The 22,626-nt window shown below is 41.5% G+C and overlaps 1 protein-coding gene across 4 annotated transcripts in view; it reads left to right on the top strand.

Moving 5' to 3' along the window:
• ttc7a (tetratricopeptide repeat domain 7A) overlaps positions 1 to 22,626 on the top strand; it is a 92,470-nt gene that overhangs the window by 18,113 nt on the left and 51,731 nt on the right. For 3 of the 4 annotated variants that reach the window (XM_088933533.1, XM_088933538.1, XM_088933535.1), the window contains 5 exons: positions 5,289 to 5,393; positions 7,812 to 7,929; positions 9,982 to 10,039; positions 11,655 to 11,727; positions 13,375 to 13,535. In XM_088933533.1, the coding sequence (XP_088789659.1) occupies positions 5,289 to 5,393; positions 7,812 to 7,929; positions 9,982 to 10,039; positions 11,655 to 11,727; positions 13,375 to 13,535 (515 nt within the window). The remainder of the gene's footprint in view (positions 1 to 5,288; positions 5,394 to 7,811; positions 7,930 to 9,981; positions 10,040 to 11,654; positions 11,728 to 13,374; positions 13,536 to 22,626) is intronic. The other variant, XM_088933534.1, reaches the window with a different exon arrangement.

The following is a 22,626-nucleotide window of genomic DNA, read 5'->3' as shown; positions in this document are numbered from 1 at the left end:
AGACCCATGACTAAGGGAAAACATCCATGCATCTATTTTCTTACTGCTTTCTCCAGTACAATGTAGTGGGGGACACAGGAGCCTCAAACGGCAGGCAATTGGTGCAAGGCAGGGTATACCCTGAAAAGGACGCCAGTCCATTGCAGGACAAATACAGGCACAAACATACACACACTCACAAAAGGCCAAGTTTTACAGAAGTCAGTTAACCCACCAGTATGTCTTTGGACTGTGGGAGGAAACCCACACATACACAGGGAAAACATACAAACTTCCTGCAGTCAGCACCCCAACAATTGGACCCAGGGCCCCAGTGCCTCACAGGCCCTGCTAACCACTGACTGACTGTGCCACCCTAAAGGGGAAATAGTTTTAAGGTTTCCTATCACTGAATTAGACAATTAATGGAGATACATTAATTATATTAACATTTGAAGGTCAGACGTTGGATGTCAAAAAGAATGTGCTCTCTTTTCCTCAGGTAGTTTTCCAGGTAGGGTGATTTGCTTCATTATAAATTATTAGACTAAATATTACATTCAGATATTTCAGATTGAGCTAACATGCAGTAAATAAAGACGTTTTAGATTTCCAGTGGGGAAAAAAAAAACAGGGCTGTGAATGGTAGCTGGGGGACCCGAGAGGAGTGAAGTGAATCGATTCTGTCATGTAGTCAGGCTACATGATATTGCTGTTCGATCGAAATAGCTTGGCCCTTATATGGGTACTGTGGGGTATCCCTTCTGTGGACAAACCCATCTGTTTGGGCTTATTGAGTCTATTCTAGGAGAGGAAGTCAGTGTTCCTGGTGAGTCCTTTTCCATTCCCCGCAGACAGGAAACAAGAGAGCAAATTGGCCACTGCAGTGGCTATGGAAGAAAAATCTGACATTGTGTCTGTAGGCATGCGTGCGGATGTGCTCATGAATAATTTATTATTGTAGACTGATTGTTGTGTTCTTACCAGATTCCGTCTAAAATGGGACCCTACAAATTCTTTTAAAAATATATATTATAAAACTTTGTTACCAATCAATTTTATGACGTAACCAATTATTACATCTCAGCTCACGGCAGTACCTCGTGGACCCACATGGGGAAAATGATAAAGGGCAGAGACTCAGCCATCCATCAAGGCATTCACCTTTTGACATGGGAGAAGTCCCTCAGTGTCTTACTGCAGGTTCGGATCTGACTGGGGGTGTGCCATGTCCTTCACACACAAAAGCGCAAACCTTCAGGTGCCCCAAAAGTTGCATGATTTGGAAGAAATCCACCCAACTAATCCAGAACTGAGTCGTTGTTGCCAGGTGGTGTTTTTTTATTCTCTTATGAAGAAATTTTCTGTTGTCCACCAATTTGAAGATCTCAGTTTACACACTGACCTTCTTTTGAACGGGATCTCTTAACATTATATTACAACAATGCAAGGATGCACAAATGGTATTTGAAATGTTGACCAAATCCATTTTGGGACAAATGATATACAGTGATATTTTTTTTAACCCACAAGCATGGTAATAGAGGAGATCCCCCATATTGCCTGTCTGCAGTGTGGAGAGTTTTTCAAATGCTGCTAGAGTGCTGAGGCGTAGTATACGCCCCTGTAAACCTCTCTGTGTGGAGCTGCAGTGTTAGTGCCAGGCACCTGACTGCAGGGCACCCAGCTGGGGAAGAGAGTATTGCTGGACTCCCCTGTGTCCCCAGGGCTGGGGCTTCTCCAGGGGCCCCTCTTTCAGAGAAGGCACTGTAGTAAGGAGAGCTGCCAGTGGAGGGAGGCAGGTGTTGGTGAAAGAGTCTAATGAGCCATGCTGCTCTGTGGGTACAGATAGGAGTAAGTCATTTTAACTGCACTCTGCGAGGCCAGTCTTGAGCCATAGCATCCTGCAGTGGATTTCAAAAGGCTTTCAAAATGTACCTGTGCTGCATGAACTGTAAACACTGTGTTCCTGCTGATCACAGTCTGGAGTGCTGTTGCTAGGAATGCCCACTTTGAGCACACAGTATAAGCTACCACCTCTGCTTCACAGATGAACCCTTAATTTATTTTTACACATACAGTATTTGTTAATTTCCTTTCAAGAGGTTTGCTCAGTGGGTGCTGTATCTAGCCCTGATTGTTTTTATTTTATTTTTTGTTTATGATTTAAAGCAGCGCATTCTGTCACACACTGTGTCAAGGAAGTTAGAGATGAAATGCAAGTCCTACCTGTGTTATATTTAATCATGTTACTGTTGCTGCAGATGTGGAGAGAAAGCCTGATCATGTTGGAGAGCAGCACTGTGTATGTGTCCAGACTGTGTGCTGACAGCCATTTCACACAGGGAGCTGCTGGCTTTGTCCGATTTAAAGCTTCACACGAGGAACAGCACAGATTAAGCTTTCATAAGATACTGTTTTTTTTAATGCATACCAAAATGCAGATGCGGTGCAATGATGGTTGGGCTCCACTCAAGAAAGATAGAAGGTGAATACTACAATGTTGGTGTATGTGTCAGAATTGAGTTTCTCCACCTAAATTAGACCAGCCATCGCAAACATCTGTTCCTCGACAGTTGATTTGAGTCAGCTATCGAGAGTTAGACTGATACCAGATAATTCTTTTCACTTGTCTCATTGAAGCATGGTGCTGTTCTTTTAGTTTAGACCCTGGAGAGGCCATATCACTGGACAGACATTGCAGGAAAAGTACTGAACCAGATATGTGGAAATATCCCTAGGTATTTATACATATAAATGGTGCACTGACCCCCTAATCTTCACTGTGGAATCTAAGCAATGAATAATGTAGCATCAACGCTGACAGGCTGATGTACAGAAGGGCTGCTTCAACCCTCAGGCTGTTTTGGTTACCATGAAGGCTTATGATTCTTGCATCCTCAGAACAGAGCTGCAACAGAGTAAGACTTCCAGTCGTCTTGGTCTTCATGTCATTGGATGCCATTGGATGAAGTTTGTATGTAGCAGTTTCTTCAGATGCCTTGGACATCTCTGGTTTAGCTGTTTACTGTCTCTGTCCATTTGTCTCTCTATCACAGCTGAGGTCACTGCTTTCCTTGAGACAAGAAGAAAGCACAGACACTGTGCTGTGGTGGGTTAACAGGAGAGGCTCAGTGGTGATGGTTTTGCACAGAGAATTGATTAAGGTTATACTGTCTGCTGGTTTCCTAGGTAAAACATTGTCTGGTTGCTAAGCAACTGGCAATGAAAACACATTTATCTCTGGGTTTCATAGGGAGAAGTAAGGAAAAAAGGAGAAAAGGACACAGCCCTAAACCTGTGTCAAGATTTGGTACTTGCTATTACAGCTGTTTGTGTACAGAATAGGACGGCTCTATAAGTTGTCCTCTACAAAAAGAAAGCTTTCTAACTGCACTAACTGTAACAAATGGTTTACATCCAATTGGGTAAAAAAATCTCCAGCTCTTGATTGTAAATGCACTCCTACATAGTTTCCGCTTAAATGTATTTTTCAAAAACATAGCATATGAATTTAACAAAGCAGGGGTAAAGGACTTCAAAGGTCTTGTGTTTATACTATACAGAAATTAAAATGTCAAGTTTACAAAGCTTTATAAGGAAGAATAACATAATAAAAGATAAATATTAAATCTGATATCACTGTTTCAAAAGTGTGAATGCTAATCACAGAACATGCACGTGAGATTGTACTTCTGCAACAACCATAGTGTGAATCCAGAAGCTGGAGTTCAGATTAATTGATTTCCATAGCAGCTGTCTAGCTGTCCCTATGTGGTATTTAAAAACTCCAGTCTGTGCACACAGATATCAGTAGATAGAGAACAGAAAGCAATATTGGTCCATTTCTCAGGTTGTTGTATATTTATCATACAAAGGTCATCTGGCTGGAGGTTTCTTCAGCTGTGTGATGAAATTAACACAGTGTCCTTTTCGAGGAAGTGATACCACCATGTGACAGTAGACTCAGAGAGGCACACTAATTCATGGTCACACCGAACTGTCTCATCACGCTTGACCTTTCTAACTTGTCCTATTATTCTGGCCTTCTTTGTCGCCAGCCGAGTGTTTTATACTTGGTGACACATATTGTCCTGTCACACTGTGGAGCATTGAATGTCCATCCCAGCTTGAGTGGCCTGCCACACTGTTTACTTACAAGGAGGAGAGAGACAGAGGGATAAAAGTCAGCTATAGACACAAGCAGATAATTCTAAATAATGGACAATTTAAATACCCAGGGTGAACCACAAATAAAGAGGTAAAAATGGTGGGTAGAAGCCACAGAATGACTGGATTCAGTTTAAATGTTCACAGTTTTTAAAGTAATATAAGGTTAAGTCTGAAGGTAATAAGTAATGTTATTACAAAGGACAGAAAAAGACTTAACCTAAAATGACTTGCTCTGCATATTTCAGCTCACTACCAGTATTTTCACTGTTGTTTGAATGAGATCCAATTTAATGTAAATGAAGTGTGGAAATGCCTTATTCCAGCTGGGGCGCCTGGCAATTTTGGAAATGAGGGCGATCCCAGTACACTTCCTACCTCCTGGTAGGCTTCAGTTTTACCTGTCGCTTTGAGCCTGACCGAGTCTTAATGAACTAAATAAAAACACGACTGGAAATTGCACTTCCTGTGTAAAACTACATGCAAAAGGTTTCTACTGATCAGGAGAGGAAGGGTTAAGAAGCCTTTATGTGAATGATTCATTTGACTGTCCTGCACTCTGTCTCTGCGGTTGCTTTGTGGGCATCTACAGCGGTTTCTTGAACCAGGGCACCCACTTAGGAGGAGCGTCATACTTAAATAGGACAGTGGCCTACTTCTGAGTATAATTAGCAATAATAAAAGGGCCAGTATGTGGGGGACAAATGAATGACACATAGCTCTTAACTGTGTCATGTCAATAAGCATATATTGTATGTCAGAACACTTCATGCATATGTATACTGTGTATGCTCTGTGTGTAAATGAAAGAGATGTTATTTCTATTATTATTTCCTATAGACTTTTATTAGATTACAAAGACATTTTTGATTAAGTTTGCAAGCGTGTCTTGGATTTATTTGTTTGTGATTCATGTAATTGGGATGGTCCGCTGCATTTTAAAGTGAGCTGCATGCTGGGCCCAGAACAACTCATCCAGGAATGCATTTTTGTTTAGAAGTGCTGCATGTGGGAAGGGTAGAGTGTGAAGCATGTCAGTGTAACCAGTGTAATTAACTCGTTGGGTCATTGTACAGCAGAGAGTGGGCTTGTCTGTGCCTCACACCCCAGTAAGCACCTCTTGTGCTCTGACCCTTCAGGGTGCCAGTGCAGTGTCTGTGCTGCGGGAGTGTGCCAAGATGAGACCCAATGACCCAACCATCCCCTTGCTGGCTGCCAAGGTCTCCATTGGGCAGCTTCACTGGGTGAGTGGATTCAAGTCTTGTGTTACAGACCGAGCAGCACATTGCTGCAGCAGCTCTCACAGCAGATGGAGTAGCAGTGTACTGGAGTGTAAGAGTGGACAGCATGGGCGCAGTGGACAGTGATAGTGATGTGCCCTCTCCTCAACTGAACACACCCCCCTTAACCTTCAAAGATCTCCACTCATGGGTGTTATGTTAAAGTTGTATATTACACCTGCAAGGCCCCATTTAGACTGTTGTGTACACTTGTGGTCCTTTGTTATACAGAAAAGTACAGTATAGCTGCTCTGGGATCATTCCAGAGAATAGCAACCAGATATATTCTGAGGCTTAAGTAAATGTCTTACAGTGACAGATTAATATATAGTTTATGTCTTTAGGAACAGGTAAAGATCTGGTGAAGATCTCATGCAGTCATTTCTTAAAGGAAGCTAAAGTATCAGATTAATCAATATGTCTGGATAGCTTGTGCCAGACTCTCATACCTTCTATTCTCAGTCTTTAATGCATTTGTCATTGTTTCCAATTATGTCCTTTGTTTTGTATTTCACTGTTGATCCTGTAGAAGTCTTCTGGGCTAGTTTTGGCAATAACTTTGATGGTTCAGTTTTGTTTAAAATAGGACTTTCCATTAAGAGAGAGAATGTACCTAGTTGCCCTTCCCTAGACTACTTCAAGAGCAGGAGGGTTTTGTGTCTAAAATCTTTTCTGGTGCATTTTACAGTTTTAAAGTTAAAATCCTTTCGAGCAGATTTTACACATTTAATTACTTATCTATCCATTTTGTTTGCCACTTCCTGTGATGAACAAAAGCTGCAGTCTGTGTGCCATGTGCAGCTCTTTCCCACCTTTTAAATGATCTTTCACATTTACAGTATATCCTATATGTGTGTATTTTCCAAACATGCAGAACTGAGTCCATCCTGCTGCAATGAGAGAAACCTATTCCAGGCCAGGCACATGTGCTCCCTTCTGGTTTTAGAAGCCCCATTCCCCTTCCCATACTCCTAGAATGTTTCATTTGGTTTTGGGTTTGTTCTCCAAGATCTGGAGGAAACACTGTGAGTCAGTCGCAGCTCCTTGACAGAGCAAACCCTCAGTATCATTTGCTTGTGGTTGCACATCTACAAAATAAACCCTCATTCAGATACAGGGTTTCAAAGCCACGTTTCTTTTCATCTCTGATCTTGCTGAACCTATAATAGAGAGATTCATTCTTTCTGCAAATTCCAAATTGTTTCATCTGTAAGGAAACGCTTTTCAATTACAGCTACTGACACTCGCAAATTAGGTAGTGTGTACTCAGTGTCCTTGGGTGGGGAGTCTTAGAGGTAGAATTAATTGAGTGTGAATCTGCAAGCCTTAGGTGTAAGATAGTAATTTACTTTGAGAGTGGCGAGGCGGGCTGCGAAACGGGGGCACCTGCTCCAGGTCGGTGTGATTATGCAGAATATAATGGGAGATTAGACTGACTGTGTGATCAGGAAGCTGGAATGGCAGGACTGCTGGCGAACAGCAGCAGGAGGAAGACAGAGAGAGACAATGTGAAGTGAACAGGATTAGGAGGCCATCAGTCAAACTGGGTGCATAGGCGATCTACAGTAGGTGCCACTCCTGCTACCTGCTTTAATGCTTTTACATATTTGTGACAGTCCAAGAAATCTGCAGAATGAAGGAAAATGTCTAAGAGCTCAACAATCAACAAACTGCACATTCATTATTTTGAGTAATGATATGAGACATGGTCCTGCCTGGCACCAAATCTCCCTCACATCTATAATGAAAAAAGAAAAAAGTCCAAATGTCTCTTACCAGACTGGCTCCCATATAGTATATTGACAAATTCCCTTAGTTCCTTCTTCAAGGAGTGGAGTCCAAAATGTTTGGTGTTGTGTCTGGAGCACTAAAAGAGAAACAAGCCTCTCTTTTTTGCTACTTTGCTGTCTGCTCAGCAATTCACAGAGTCTAAAGATTCTTCATGACGCAATGTAAAGAAATTCAGTATATGTAAGGACAGTAGTTTTATTAATCGATTACTGGCAGAAGCATGGAGTAGTACTAAGAGGCCTTGGACTCCAGACCAGAAGACTGTGGCTTGAAGTCCTGGTGGCAAGCTGTTGTTGTACCATGCAAGGTTTTTTCTACAGTAAATATTCCACTCTGTGAACTCAAGGTCACTATTGAAATGCGAATTTATTACCTGGTAATAAAGGAATATAAAACACACAGAATAAACTATTATTTGCCACATAAATGGTTATCGATATTCATTGACCAAGATATTGTACAAGTGAAAGTGATACTGTATTTCAATACACAAAACTCTGCTGATTTCAGTCCTTTCTTCTGACTTCCCGGCTCCTCTCAGCTCTCCTGGAAGCTGCAGTTAATCCAGATGTTGTGTCTTGTCTGTCACAGCTGGTGGAGGGTGAGGCCTTCGCACGAAAGGTGCTGGACATGGGGGAGCAGGCAGCGGAGTTCCTGCCCAGAGCTCACCTGGCTGTGGGCCTGTGCTACAGCCTGCAAGCCACTGATGGTGAGGGGACTTCTATGGCACAAACCATTACCTCCTGGGTCTGGAGACCACATGGCCCTCTGTTTCTAGCTCCACCCTGAGTTTGTAATTATTAATTTAAACTGATTATCACTTAATTAGATTATTTACCAGTGTTTTCTAGTCTTTAGCTAGGGAATAATTTAAGTTCCTAGTTCCATGCATGTGCCACTTAAGGACCAAGAGTGAACGTCACTTTTGTAGTCTATAGGTATAAAACATACAATATATGGTACATTTACTGTATATCTGTTTATTCTTAATGACATAAAAACATGACACAGTTCAACAGTGTGACATAAATCTTCCAGGATCCCAATTTAAGAGATGCTATAAGCAGTCTCAGCATCTCTTTTTGACTTTTTAACATTACAGGTTTATGTATTTTTAAAATTGCATTTTATAAACTTTTCATGGAAGAAAATGCTTTATGCATGCACCCCTGAGGCACAGCTCAGCCATTTCAAATCAGGAAAAAAGTTCTGGTGCAGCTGAGGACAATCTCTCATAGTATAAATTTTACAGAGAATGTGAAGCATGTTTTTACTGACCTGACCCTCTTCTTCCCTAATACCCAAAATTACACAGACCTAAATAAATGTATTTCCTTTTTATTCATGTTACAAAGTGTTTGTGATATGGATGCCTTCGTGAAGTACAGTGCAATTTAGGTGTGCTTTTGTATGGTTTATGTTGACTTGCTTTATCACCTTTTAGCAGACAAAACATCGTCAGACTGCCGTGATTTAATTCCTAATTTAGCTCACAGATACTCAAATCCATAATGCAGATCCTAAAATTGCATCTAAATGTATCTTCAAGATTCCCTTGTGTAGGTGTGTTGATACAGCAGCATCAGTAAAAGCATTATCACCAATGAAGAGCACTCTCTCTCTCTCAAGAGCCTTCAATGACTTTTGATAAATGAAGCTTTCTCTCTCCAGAGTATCTGTCACATTGCATCTTGGAGGAAGCTGCTGAATGTGGTGGCTGTGGGTTAGGAGTACAGGGCACATTGCTGCTGAATGTGGTGGCTGTGGGTTAGGTGCAGAGGGAACGTGTGCTACAGGTACTGCTGAGGTGTGGCTACTGACTTCTCTACCTCCAGCGGATGGAGAGCCTCTGTGGAAGGCTTCTGTGACCTTTACGTCTTTTACAAGGCAGGATTAAAGGCTGGTCAGATTAAGCTACCAAAGGGGCTACAGGGTTATCTCCTTTTTATCCTGAATCTGAGCTCTTAACTAACCTAATCTAATTATTACCTTACTTGATTATGTTGAATATTTTTCAAAGCTTTCCAATACTTGATTTAAAGTAGCACTAAATCTTTTTTTAATCCAATACATAGGTGTTCATTTTTTCCCCATTCATCAAATACTTTGACAGATTACAAACTGAGATTGACACGACTTGCTCTTAATAAAACTGTCTTTGCAGTTCTGGGGAGTTTTGTCACTGGAGGTGTCTGAAAACATCAAGGGTTAACCTTTACCGGGTTTACTGAAGGACACCCTGGACTTGCCACACTATTAAATGTCCTAGCAGTTCACTACAGGTTTGCACACGTCAGTCTAGCTAAGTGATTGAACAGCATTGAAAATATCAGAAATCCTGATGGGCCAGGCTGTCAGTATGCTTTTTACAGCAGGGATCCATGGATTAAAAGGAGCTAAAGAGAAGGGGTTGTGTTCCTTTTCATTTTTTTTGTTTTGAAATTCTTGAAAGTCCTGGGTAACCTGTGCTAATATTGCTAATACAAGTGATATAATTTGTCCTTCCAACACCCAATCAATGGGATCGGTTTGGAGTGCTTTCTTTTAATGTGACTGTTTCAACTGTCATTTGCCATAAGTATGATGTAAATCCTAATTACGTGTTGAAAAGATGGCAATATACAATTGTTTGCAATGTGTTGACAACTAATTCTGAATATCTGAAGCAATCTTGTATTATCTTGATTTGAGGTTTGCCGATTTGAAATAAGAGAACAGTATGTCTTTGAATTAGGATTGTTATATTTCTTTTATTTCACAGCTTCTTTAAAAGGAAGTCAGGATGAGTTCAACAGGAAAGCCCTGGAATCCTTAAAAATGTGAGTGTCATTATGTCTGTGTCTAAATAGTCCATCTACACGTATTCTTCTGGTACATGACTTGCTTATTATAGGGACAGCACTGGCAGTGTTTTGCTGAATCGAGACATAGAAGAGAAGTTTTTCATTACCTGTTTCCATTGCCTCGAACGTAGCTTTTGATATTCATTGAAGACTTCTGGAGGGTGGATAGGATTATGATTTGTTTTATTACACCTACACAAAAGCTTTCCCTTAGCATATTAGAGCTATTTCTCCCCATGCTTCATTTTATCTATGATGTGGTGATCATGGCCTTTTTCCTTTAAAATGTGAGTATGAACTGTGTTTGCCCCAGAAAAGGACAAACAGGTAGTAAGAAGAAATTATTAAAGTTTAATGCAGTACAAGTGGGAATGTTCAAAATGAAGAATCAATAGATATCCCCCAGAGAAAGAGACCTTTAAGAAGGCCAAACTGTCCAGGTAGAATTCAGCCAGGACAACAAGATTAACATCCTTACTCCTAGGCACAGCGACATGAGACCTTTAATGACTAGACATTCAAAACCTCAGATTAATTTCATATCCGAAGGCACCTTTTACACCACAGTGCTCACAGTTGGCGTAATTGGGCACTGTTGGAATTCTGGTCAACAAGAAAGAGTGCCACCTACTGGTCCATCAATGACCTGGTTTTCCCATCCCAGAACTAACTGGGCCTAGCTTTTTCTTGTGAAATCCCAGTACAAAGATGTTAGTACAAAACAATAAAAAGAAAGGAAGGAAGATATGACCAAACACAGATAAAGAGAAATATACATGAACAGTTGTTGAGCACAAAAATACATGTGGCTCACTGTCTTATCTTAATGTATCTACCAATCTACCCAAACATTCCATTCTGCTTCTTGAGGTTCTGTGTCATTCTTATCACTAGAGGAGTCCAGGTAGATTTAATTACTGTAGCATATTTATATTAATAATTTGTCATTCATATGTAACTCTGCATGTTAAGCTGAATATGTCTGGTGTGGAAGTATGCTAGGCTGAGCTCTCCTCTTTGCCCTGAGCTCTGGATTAAAGGCCTGCAGCTGTCAGAGCAGTGTTTCTTCTGTTGTGCTACTGTTTGCCATGGAGCTCAGATATGAAATTGTGCTGCCAAGGCAGGTTTTCCTGAGCTGGTATCCTGGTCCTTTGGAGCATATGTTTTTATTTTTCTTTAGTTTTTTTTATAAGAGAGATCATGGCTTATTCATAGATTTTTGGATTCATCTACGTGAATTGTGAATTGCTTTTAAATAAAGATATGTTTATGTTTCAATAAATAAGAAAGCTTTGAAAGTTTGATAACTGTATAGCTTAGGCAATATGCAGAAATGTAATGTGTAATGGGAGCACTCTCATGTTTGCAGATTAGTAATTACTAAATGGTGAGCTGTATATACAGTATATAAAAGATTCTAGGATTTCTGTGTAACAATAACCAATTTTTAGGTCACCTAAATCATGAATTTATGCCGTCTTTCAAATCTGATGACTACGTCTGCCTTTGTATAACTGTCTGATTTGCTGTTTTGTGTTGGTGGGCTAAATCTCAGATACAAGGATGTTGCAGCCTTTCTTTATCATTTCAGAGCCCATTCCTTGGACCCAGATGACCCACAGATTGCCCTGTATCTCTCGCTGCAGCTTGCATTGGTCCGACAGGTGAGCTAAGCTCTCTGTGCTCATCATAGTCCAGATGAACATAATAGAGAATTAATCCTTGTAAGCATCTTTCTGGGAGGTGAGAGGAAAGCAGAGTGCCAAGCAAAAATCCACAAGAGCACAGGGTGAACATGCAAACTCCACACAGACAGAGGCTCCAGGCCACAAGTGAACGCAGGACTCTGGAACTGTCATGCCACCATGCCTATCCTTGCTAAGAGAGAATTGTTTTCACAAGTGAAAACCTTGAGCTGGTGGTGAAAAAGAGACTTGATTAATAACATTGGGATCACGTATATTTGTTTGTACAGTATTAGGCAATTGTCCTCTGAAGACCAAAACTCCTGAAAAGAAGAGGGGTGGCTTTGAAATCGAAGGGGGGTTGTGGGGCTGATGTGATTCATCCATTGCATGGTTAATGCTGTAGAGAACAGTTGTGGTGTGTTTGGAAAAACCCACTAGGATTTGGAAAACCTGCTCAGGGCTTAGCAGCTTAGTCTTGGCTCCTCTCAGAAGCACACACAGCCGCCTGAAGGGGGAAACAGTGCGGAGATAGATTCAACGTTCTTCCATGTGCTGATATGCTTGGAAACCAAGCAGAGAGAGGATTGTTGCTAATCTCAGAGCGGCCTAACCATGCTAGGCAGCAACGTACGCGCTCTCATAGGGTCTCCAGCGGAAGATCTAGCCACTCTGTCTCAGGTTACTGTGGCCCTGGTTGTGACTGACCGCAGCATCTGTCACCACATTCTTGCCAGCTGCTCTGGCTCCTGGCTGAAAGGAAGGTAGCAGGTTCACATACTTAAGAACTAAGTGCATTAGGAATCAGGTATCCTATTAAATTAACCAGTTGACCAGAAGTATCCATGCATCACATAAATACATAAATAATTTCATCATCTGATTTAAATGGTGCCTGGTGCCTGGTTGCAATGCTGAGCCAGGGTCATGTTGTTAACTTTACAAGATGGATTTAAATGCCTCTGGACAATCACTAGTAATGCACTTTCCCACAGTCATGGGCACTTTGAGTTTTTTTTTCTCTTATAGCATTGAATAGGTGTCTCCTTTCTTAGGATGGATCCATAAAGCATCAGAGAAAAAACAAAGTTCATTATCACAGCAACACATTTACATTTCTGTCATTCACCACCTTAGCTGTGCTTTTGTAAGCTAAAGATGATTTGAAGTTTCTCTTTCCCCTGGGGGTAGTGTTCATGTTACTGTAACATGAAAGGAATCAGATTCATTGTAGAAGCTTGTCCCAGGAGCAGTTCTGACACTGATACACTGTAGTGTTTTCTTAGCAATAGTAATAGAAAATTCTGCCAAATGAAATGAATATTTTGACATGCAGTTTTTGTGTGATTATTCTTACTTGTACTCACAGATGACAGTGGAATTCTTATTGGCAGGTTGTATGATACAATCTCTTCTGCAAACTCTATTGATAAATATGTAGAATAGTATGTAATGCATTTTCTGCATACATATAGTATCTGTGCAGGTCTTCTCAAGGTAACAAGCTCAACACATATAGCACTCAATGTTGCCTTATACAGAAATGTGTCCAGTTTGTACAATCTGAAATGGCTCATCTAAAATAGAATGCGAGTCCTTCCATCTTAGATCTGTTTTTGCTGATAGGTGTCAGCAGCCATGGAGCCCCTCCAGAGAGCTTTGAACCTACGCAATGATGACTTGCACTCGCTGCATCTCCTGTGTCTGCTCTTCAGCGCCCAGAAGCACTACCAGTTTGCTCTAGACACAGTCAACCTGGCTCTCAGCCAGCACCCGGATAGCTTCAGGTATGGCACATCCCCATAGAGCACACTGGACTGCTCAGTGCTCAACTCCGTGCAGGTACTTACTTACAGTACATAACAAAACCACCCCAAACCTCTGGCGGAGTATCAGGAATCTAGACAGGGACAAAATCAATCAGCTGATTTGCTGCCTGCTCCCCTCCTTTATTCTCTCATGGAGGTATTGGAAGGCGTACACTCTTGCAGTCTGGAAACACTTCTATCACCTGCTGCTTTCTTCAGCAGTGCTGTGTGTGTAGATCCAGGCTGGTCACACACTTAGACTCTTGAATTGTTTCCAGCAATCTCAGTTCCCTGAGCCATGGGACCACTTTGGCTGGAGTGTCTTTGGTGAAAATTTCTCATGCACATATTGTATTGGCAATGTATTGTACCAGCACATAAGGTTTTATTTACAATTAATTTTTTGTTCTATTAATTGCACAATATCCCTCCCTGCTCTGGCTTTTTCACTCCTTTTTTCACTCCTAAAGCTTAATATATACCGTACAGGGCCTTGGATGATTGTGACTTTAAGTTCAGTAGTATGAGTAATGGTAGAAGCAGCACAGAGGTGTGTAGCAGTTAAATATAGCACTCTCGTGGTTTCAGCCAGTTAGCAGTGCAGTCAAGTTCTTTAATATGCAAACATATTTAAGCAAGTTTTAAAACGTAAAAATATCAACAGCAGCACACAATGTTTCTTTGCTTTAAAGGCTTGCAATTAAGCAAAATCAAGAGTAGGCGGTTAATTAAAGGATAGATACTGATGTCCTGTAAGCAGGGCTCTATTATCTATTAGTAAGGCTGCCTGTGTTCAGCCCTTTGTCATTATTAATCGTGATCTTTTTGAAGAGCAACATGGGGAGAGATTCCCTCCAGGTAGGAACACTAGTTAAAAATAATGAAGCGTTGCAATAAACCACAGCATAATTAAATCATCTTTAACCTTTTTCTACTTCATCATATTACAATTTAAATATTGGCATTTGGGTTGTGAGGCAGGTGCTCTTTACACATTTTTATTTTGCCCTGTTTAAATTTTCCCTGCCCTCGTCAGTGCTCAGTATCGCAGCTGGCAGTGTGTTGGACAAAATTACCAAAAAAAGCAGAATGCAGACTCACATGTAGCCCCTTACCAGTGGTACATGATCCTGGTGGGTGGACACAGGATATCCTGCAGCATTCAGTAATGTAGTGTGCTGCTGTCTAAAGTAGGTATGCAGTGTCACTGGTTGTCACTGTGAGTAGAGTGACAGTGATGCTGTTTATAGACTGATTGGCTTAGTGCCATGTTAGGTAAAAACTCAGTCACTTCAATTAGAAAAGATGCTATTTCTCTTGTCTGTGGATTTTTTCTATGGAACCATAACAACAAGGTTTTCTTTGCATCTGAAGTAGGAAAAATATTACATCTGTGTTTTTTTTTCAAAATATAATGTAGAATAGTGGTATTTCCAGCAGAAATAGATCTAAATAAAATGTGTCTTCAATCTGTCTGCTGTCTTTTGAGGAATCTCTTGAATATCTAATGTAACCCTAGCCTAGGAATGTAAAAATGTATTTTTCATCCTTCTTACTAAATTGATTTATATTTACAATTAGGTCATAGGTGTTTAAAAGCTGTTACTGTGTTATCTGTTATGTTGGAAATAATTCAAAATATAAGCCTGGTAACATTAATCACTCAGCACCTGTAAAAACTAAGGGAGTGGGACTTTTTTCTTTGTCTAGACAGCTGGATTCTATGGACACTAGGATCACAATGGTTTCTGAGCTGAGCACAATATTTTTTTTTTAGAAAATAAGGAGAAAAAAAAACGCTCTGACAGCTGAGCAAATCTAAACAGGTCTCCTGTGTCCAAATTGCAATGAAGAGCAGTGGACCCTAATAGCTGGGCATTGCGGATGACAGTGTCTTGAAAATGTTATTTCATGCTTGTTAATAAAATACCTGAGGGTGCATAAATGGAGCATAAAGTGATCTGTCCCCCCGGTACCGTTTCCACGGTTTGATATGAGGTGACGTAATTCTAGGCTTGCTGAGGGATCTTTGCAGGAATGTAAACTCCAGCTCTTTATTTAAATCTCCAGCTCTGCTGGCTATTAGGTGGGCTGAAATCCCACCGACGACCTCCGGCAGCCTCATCCTGTCCTGTCGCTTGCTCAGCAAGATTGCAGACGACACCCAGATGGCCCCCTGGATCAGGGCAGGAGGCAGGGGTGGTCACTTAACACCTCGCACAGCGGCGTTTTCTTCGTATACACAGTAGCTGACATGTGTCTGACGTCTTCCAGCATGTTCCGATGAGTCTTTTTCTGAGAAAAAGCTTGACTTTGCACAGGGAAGGGTGGCAGACTTCCACACAGCTGCCACCTCAACAGCCAAAAATCCTAAAAGGATGATGATTGTAAAATGATCAAAAGACAAATAAATCCTACTGGACAATAGCTCCAGGATGGCTTTGGAGGATGACTTTATGAATTCCTGGTTGCAGTGTCAAAGGAGGACATGTCATATCTCTTTAAGTTGTGACAGCATTTCTCTTTAGGGGACTTCCTGAGCTTCGGAGATATTAGAAACCTTACTTGGCCTTTAGTTTAATCAGGCAGTTGTTCTTGTACTCTGCTATGCCGGATCTCTGCTGCTCATGTTGCTTAGCTTTTTCTGTTTTTATCTTTCCATTTTCTATTATCATAATCAAAGTATTGTAGATGCCATTGTCCACAAACAAAAATTACTGCATTTAGAGCAAACTGTACCGATGCAGTCAGCATGGTCTTTATGTGTATGCAGTATAGCTTGAAGATTTGAAGCCATTCCATGTGTCTTTGAATTCTGCATAAGAGCTTTGCTGTTTGCGAAGAATTCAGAGCAGCTGTTGTGCTGCAGTTCTGCTATTCAGGCAACGGCCACAGGAGGCCAGTGTTGAGCTCTGTAGTGGGAATGGGCAAGCTGGCAGCTGGGGAGGGTGTGTGCGTATTGGAGGGGGTGGTAGATTTGTCTCTTCCCTCTGCACCTCATTGCCTCCCAGCCGCAGACCGCATAGAAAAAAATCGAGCAGGAATGGGAAAGAGAGGCTGCTTGGGGCCGCATGCAGCATTGGCAGAGGGCCGAGGGCTGGAACAGGAGCTGTCAGCAGCACGGCTGACCCCAGCCCGGAGCTCGCCGCCTGACTTGCTGACTGTTCAGACCCGTGGCAGCCTGGAAGCTTCTCATGCGACTAAGGAGGAAAGGTCCGCTCTCCCTTAACTCTGCGCTGATTTTGAGAAGTTGTCATGAGCTTGACCCTGACTAACTCTCCCTGGACACCGGGGCAGTGCGGCAGTAACGTAGCTGAGCAAACACAGCCCCACTTGAGTGCCAGAGGAGGCTGCTGTTTGTACATCCAGGCTTAATGCCATGTGTATGTTTACTAGGTTACAGCAGCACAGGATAATAGATCTTCATTTTAGCCTTGATTTACTCCTCCTTGCACTATGATTTTATGGCCAGTCCATCCAACCTTTCAAATGTTTTTTAAAAATGAAATATCTTTTTTTTTTCCTCTTTCACTCCGGCCATTAGAAAAATGCAGGACAGTATCCAAAGCCTCATTCTAATCCGTTTTAACTCGCATGTCAAGGAGTTTACTCACATACCTTGCCTAAATAAGACTTACTGATGCTCTGCCTGAAGCATGTGTTAAACTGCGCAGTATCAGCTGCCATAGTAAACTAAACAAAGCCCAAATCCATGGCCATTCAGGTAGGCACCAGTCTTTTACTAACTGGTACAGCAGCACCCTTTACTTGTACCATTTCCATTGGTGTAGCATGGTACTCATGTGAACGATGTTTCCCCTCAGAAACAGCACATCGGCATTTTTCACCAAGAGATTTAAGCTTTATTAAAGCTATTTTTTATCCTGAACTGCCTTTCTGTTCTTGGAAATGTAAGCCTTTGTATTGATACATGATAGGTTGGGTGAAATAGTTATGTCTTCGGTTCACCAGTAAAAAGGCTGGACACCATTCTGCAGTTTCCTGGTATTTAACAAATGTATCATCATGGCTTTTGATTACACAACTGCATTAAGGGATATCTAAATTGGCCTTCCATTTGTTTACCATAATGAGCCTGACCAATGTCAAAGCACCCAGGGGAGAAAAAGGCTTGAACTAATAACTAGGAAATAAAATCCAGACTGAGTGGCAGGGTTTTGTATGTGTGTGAACAGAGCATGTGTGCATGTATGTACAGACAAAGTGCTCTAGCAGTTTGGAAGTGGGATGAAGAGCTCTCTCAACTCAGTCCTGTAATGATAGCTGTGCTATAACACTGTGGCTCGTACTATGCTGTGTGCTCTTCTGTTTGGTAACAATCAAACTATGCTCTCTTCAGCATGCACCATGTTTATTTGAACAAAAGGAAGGATCATGGTTGGATATTTAAACTACTGCAGACAGTCCTTAAGGCTGAGTGGTGTGCTTCTGTGTACAGTATGTCATAACATGAACATTGCATGCTGGGGGAACTCCAACAGGATGTCATTAAGATGGTGTCCAAACTAGGAAAAAGACATGCATCAAGATACAGAGGGATGCCACTATGTGTTTCAGTCACAGTAATGGAAAAGGTTTCCGATAAATGGAAACTGCAACACTGCTGGAATCCGCTCTCACTTTATAATAAATACAAAATACTAAGTAATAAAAAAGACCATCTTTGTCAGATTATTTGACATTAAGAAACATGTAGACAATCATTTGGTGTGACTTTCAATCCTACCATTGTTAGTTTTCAGGGATCTGTAAAGACAAGTTTATCGAAAGAAAAAGCTCTTAATTGTTCTGCTTACTCCGTAGTCAGTGTGTTAGCCATTCTTCTCTATGTTGTGTTTCACTGCAATCCTCTTGCATGATTAGTGAGTTAATATATCCAGATCTTTAGGATCTTCCTCAGGAGAACTCAGTGTAAAGTACTTGTGCTGGAGCAAGCGTTAATGTAAGCAGGCTGTAGGGAGATATTTATTGGAGGGAATCAGGAGCAGTCAGCTAAAGGTTGAGACAGTAAACTGCTGAGAAACACCTAGAAACCGGGAGAAATGTCATAGAGTCCCTAGTTTTTACAGGGTAGTATATCTTTAAGGAATGCCATCTATACATCTTTTTAGAAAGCAGTGAGTTTTAAGCTTGAATTTGAAGAGAGCTTTTAGTTAAAGCTGAGGCCTGAATTTGGGAAGAGTTGTTTGTTTTTGTAATGTAGTTTGGCTGGTATTTTGCCTACCTAGGCAGTGCTTGCAATTGGTTCTCATCTATGACATCATAGGAAACAGTAAAGAAAGGCAGACAAGGCAGTCAGTGAAGTATTTGTGCCTAAAACTAAATGTTGCCTTCAATTGGAGGCACTGTGCCAGCTCCCCAACATGTTGTGCCCAAGAGCGAAGAGGACTGCGTTTGCTACAGTACAAACCGTCCTCCAGTTGCTCACAGGAGAGAGAGCAGTGATTGGAAGGGTGATTGCTTTAAGCCACTGTTTGCTAATGACACAGCTCACTCGAACGGCAGACATTTGGACTACAGCCCTCAACCTCAACCTGTTTTGCATTTGAAATAAGCTTAAGAGACGCAAAGTAGGGAAAGGGACTAAGTGAACGAATAAAATGTTTTTCTCAAAACCGAACTGTTTCCTATTTTCAGCCTTAATTATTATCATCAATTTGTCTTTTAATTTACTATTTAAATATTTACTGAGGTTCACCACAGTATAGTCTACTGTTATGTACTTTTCAGTTGTGAAAGCATATAAAACCCCAGAGACGTTTGTTTCAGCATCATACTTCCAATGGGAAAATCTCACGGCAAGGAAAACTCGGAACTGCCATGCATTACTATGTTACCATTCAAATTTTATAAGGGCTGGCCTGCATTCGCATTCGTAGTGTGGCAATGACAAGGTCTCTATTCCCTGCCTGTTAGAAATGCGTGGATGGAGCTGTTGTACATTGGTGTTGTTTCACTACAGGGTTGTTTTAACACGAGAAGAGCTGAGCTTATGCTGTTCTGCCGTAGGGGAATCAGTGCATTTTTGCACTGGATTGCACAAATGGAAGAACAGAGACTGTTGCTGACAGTCCCTTTCTGTATGTGGTGTGTTTCTTTCCCCTCCTTTCCCTATGTTAAACACACACAGACATGCATGCTCCCCCTCAGTTCCCTGAAGACCCTGACTGCTTTGACCCCATTAAGGGCAGTCCTCAGCACTCAGCCAATCACAGGCTTCAGATTGCTAGGAATCCCCATCACCCTGGCAACTGTGAGGTCATCCTTGCGGAGAACAGTGTGCCTGGGGGGGTGGTGGGGTAGCTAGAGATGGATGTAATTCTTTGTGTGAATGACAATCGAGGCATTTCTCACTCCGCTCTGTGTATGGATGAGATGGGATGCTGGGGTTTGTATTAAAACATAGCAATAAGGAACGTGCAAACTTTTCAATATTTAATGTTCTCTTACATTACATGCATATAAGTGTGTTTACTTCATTGTGTGGGTGTAAATGGTGATAGAAAGAATAGATTTTTTAGATTATTTTTTAGTTAATAGCTCTGACATTAAAAAAATACGTGCAAAGATTTAGTTGTCTCTCTTGCTTTTTTGTTGCATTTCTCATTTTCTGCCTGGAAGTTTACTAGACTGAGAAGGAGAACACACTTACAACCAATCTGATTGGGCTGAAAATTAATAAGACATTTTTTCATCGTTCATCTCTGTGAAGATGACAATGGAAGACTCAACTGGACCTTTCAGCTGGTCTTCTCTCCTCATTTTTATTTTTTCTGCCCAACCTTTCGTAGTACTTTTTTCATGTCTTGCATGTACATAAATAAAGCAACTAATCATTTGGTTGCTTCAAGTGCAATGCTGCATGCTGTTTTGGTTTAAGGAGATTTATTGAGAGAATTATCAGCTGGCAATGAAGAAGGCAGATCTGCTTGTTAACTGAATTTTCTCCTGCATTCTGCATTTTCCTTTGCCGAGACCTCTCTCTGATTTCAGCTGCGGAGTGCGTGTGGGCGTTCCAAGCTGTCACTTCATCTTCTTACAGATTTTTTTTTAAAGTAAAATTTTAATCAGGCTGAAAAGAGGGAAGGCATCTCGGATTAAAATGGGTCATTGGAAAGAACACGCCCCGCAATTTAAAATGCATGAGAAAAGACGAAAGCAAATCAAGTGCCCGCATTATACTGCAGCACGCTTACACAAAGGACACAAAAAAGATGCTGAAGATCTTAAAAATTAAAGACAGAAAATCCCAGGGTTATCCCAAGGTCCCGTGCTTCATCAGAAAAAAAGATGTAAAGAATCAATATTTATGTTTTTAATAGCGCTTATCCTTCAGGGGTTTGTTTTTTTTTCTCCTTAAAAGCAGCAGCAGTTGGGGAAGTTGGGGATGGCATTTTGTGCGCATGCGCCTTTTGCCTGTATTGTAACTGTACAGTACATTCTCCCCACTGGGACAGACTGCAGTACGTGCAACTCAGCCGTACGCTCCTTCTGTATGCTTTCAGGCTTTTTCAGGTAACTTCCCGCACCGAAATGTTAATTTCATCTACAGTTACCCCTAAGTGAAGTAAAGCAGGTGTGGGATTTGTGTCACTGTGCGGTTCTCTCTAACTCCAGCCATGTTGCAGGACTAGATTTTAACAATCAACCATAAACTGCAGGTATACAGAGATGCTTCCCAAACGCAGACTCAGAATGTAAATATGTTGTCTGTGTGGGATGTAAAGCTACTGATAGTAGGATTTCACAGAGAGGCACAGAGGTGAAAATACAGCTGGTATCAGAATGTGGCGCTCAGTGTCATTTTGTCTAATGTTGAGTTGTATGTTACAGTGCAGTTGAACCAGTAGCAGCTAAGATGTGCTGGTTTACTATGGTTCCAGTGAAAGGTTAGCCTGTGGAAAGGGAGATACAGTGCTCCCTGCCCTGTCTGGCTGGGCCTCTATCCTGTGGAGTCGCCAATCTTCTGATAGTCAGCCTCATCTCTGCTACAGCAGAGCCTCATTCTGCTATTGCCTCATTTGTACAGTAACCCTAGAAAGAGTACACAGCATTTGCAAGGTATTCAAGAAATTTGTAGGACTGTCTAAATTATTGCTCCTTCTCACGTTCTGTTGTCTTTTTCTGAAAACCTATCAATCACCGCTTTGTACAGCTTTTTGCCAGTTCATCAATCATTAGATTTCTTGATTTTTAACTAATTTCTCTCTCTTTCCATCTCTCCTCCCTTGTCTCTCTCTTGGTCCGTATCTCCCAATCTTTTCTTCACTCTGTGTTTATCCCTCTCTCTCCCTCTTCTCTGAAATCACGGTCACCAGGAGCTTTCATCGATTGTGAAGAAGGTACTTCTGAATGCATCTCTTTTCCTCTGGAGAAGTGGGCTGTGTGATGTTGCCATGCTGCTTTACCAGATGGGTATTATTTAGTCATTGAGGGGAGTGTGAAAGAGAGGAGACAACAGCTTTTGTATTTATATTTTTTTCCTATCAGGTCTTGAACAGCTCTGTGCTCTGTGCATTAAAACCCTTTTCGACCTTGTGACCTTCCCAGCCTGACTCCCCTCGTTTTAAACAGCGATCTCTGATCTCTACTCTCTCTGCACAAAGATGATTAAAGCAGGCCAGCTTGCATTTATTAGTATGTGGAAGGGGGTGGGGGAGGGGGGCAGATCGAGATGGAACGGAGAAGCAGATGGTACAGAGAGAAACTGAGAGCCCGTGAGCTCGTCTCTGTCTTTATCAAACATTGAATCGCACTACACTGTATCTGCAGTCTGTCTTGATTGTTGGTTTTGGGATTATTGATGTTGCACACTTACCCCCCTCCTTTACATGATGTATTGTTGAAAAACCCATTGTGAGAAATGCCGATGAAGATACAGCGCTGTTAAATTTGCATGGTATTATCTGTTTTACCCAGGCTTTACCCTACTTATCTACACTTTATTTTGTACTGTAACTGTTTTGGTGGCATGGTGGGGCAGTGGTTAGCAATGCGGTACTCCAGCTTCCCAAAGATAAACTGGAAGGGTAATTGGCTTCTGGATAAA

Source organism: Atractosteus spatula, chromosome 15 (assembly GCF_055471065.1).
Source record: "Atractosteus spatula isolate fAtrSpa1 chromosome 15, fAtrSpa1.hap1, whole genome shotgun sequence".
Taxonomy (NCBI): Eukaryota; Metazoa; Chordata; class Actinopteri; order Semionotiformes; family Lepisosteidae; genus Atractosteus; species Atractosteus spatula.
Note: the sequence above shows the minus strand (reverse complement) of the source record. Positions and strands in the feature narration are given on the sequence as shown.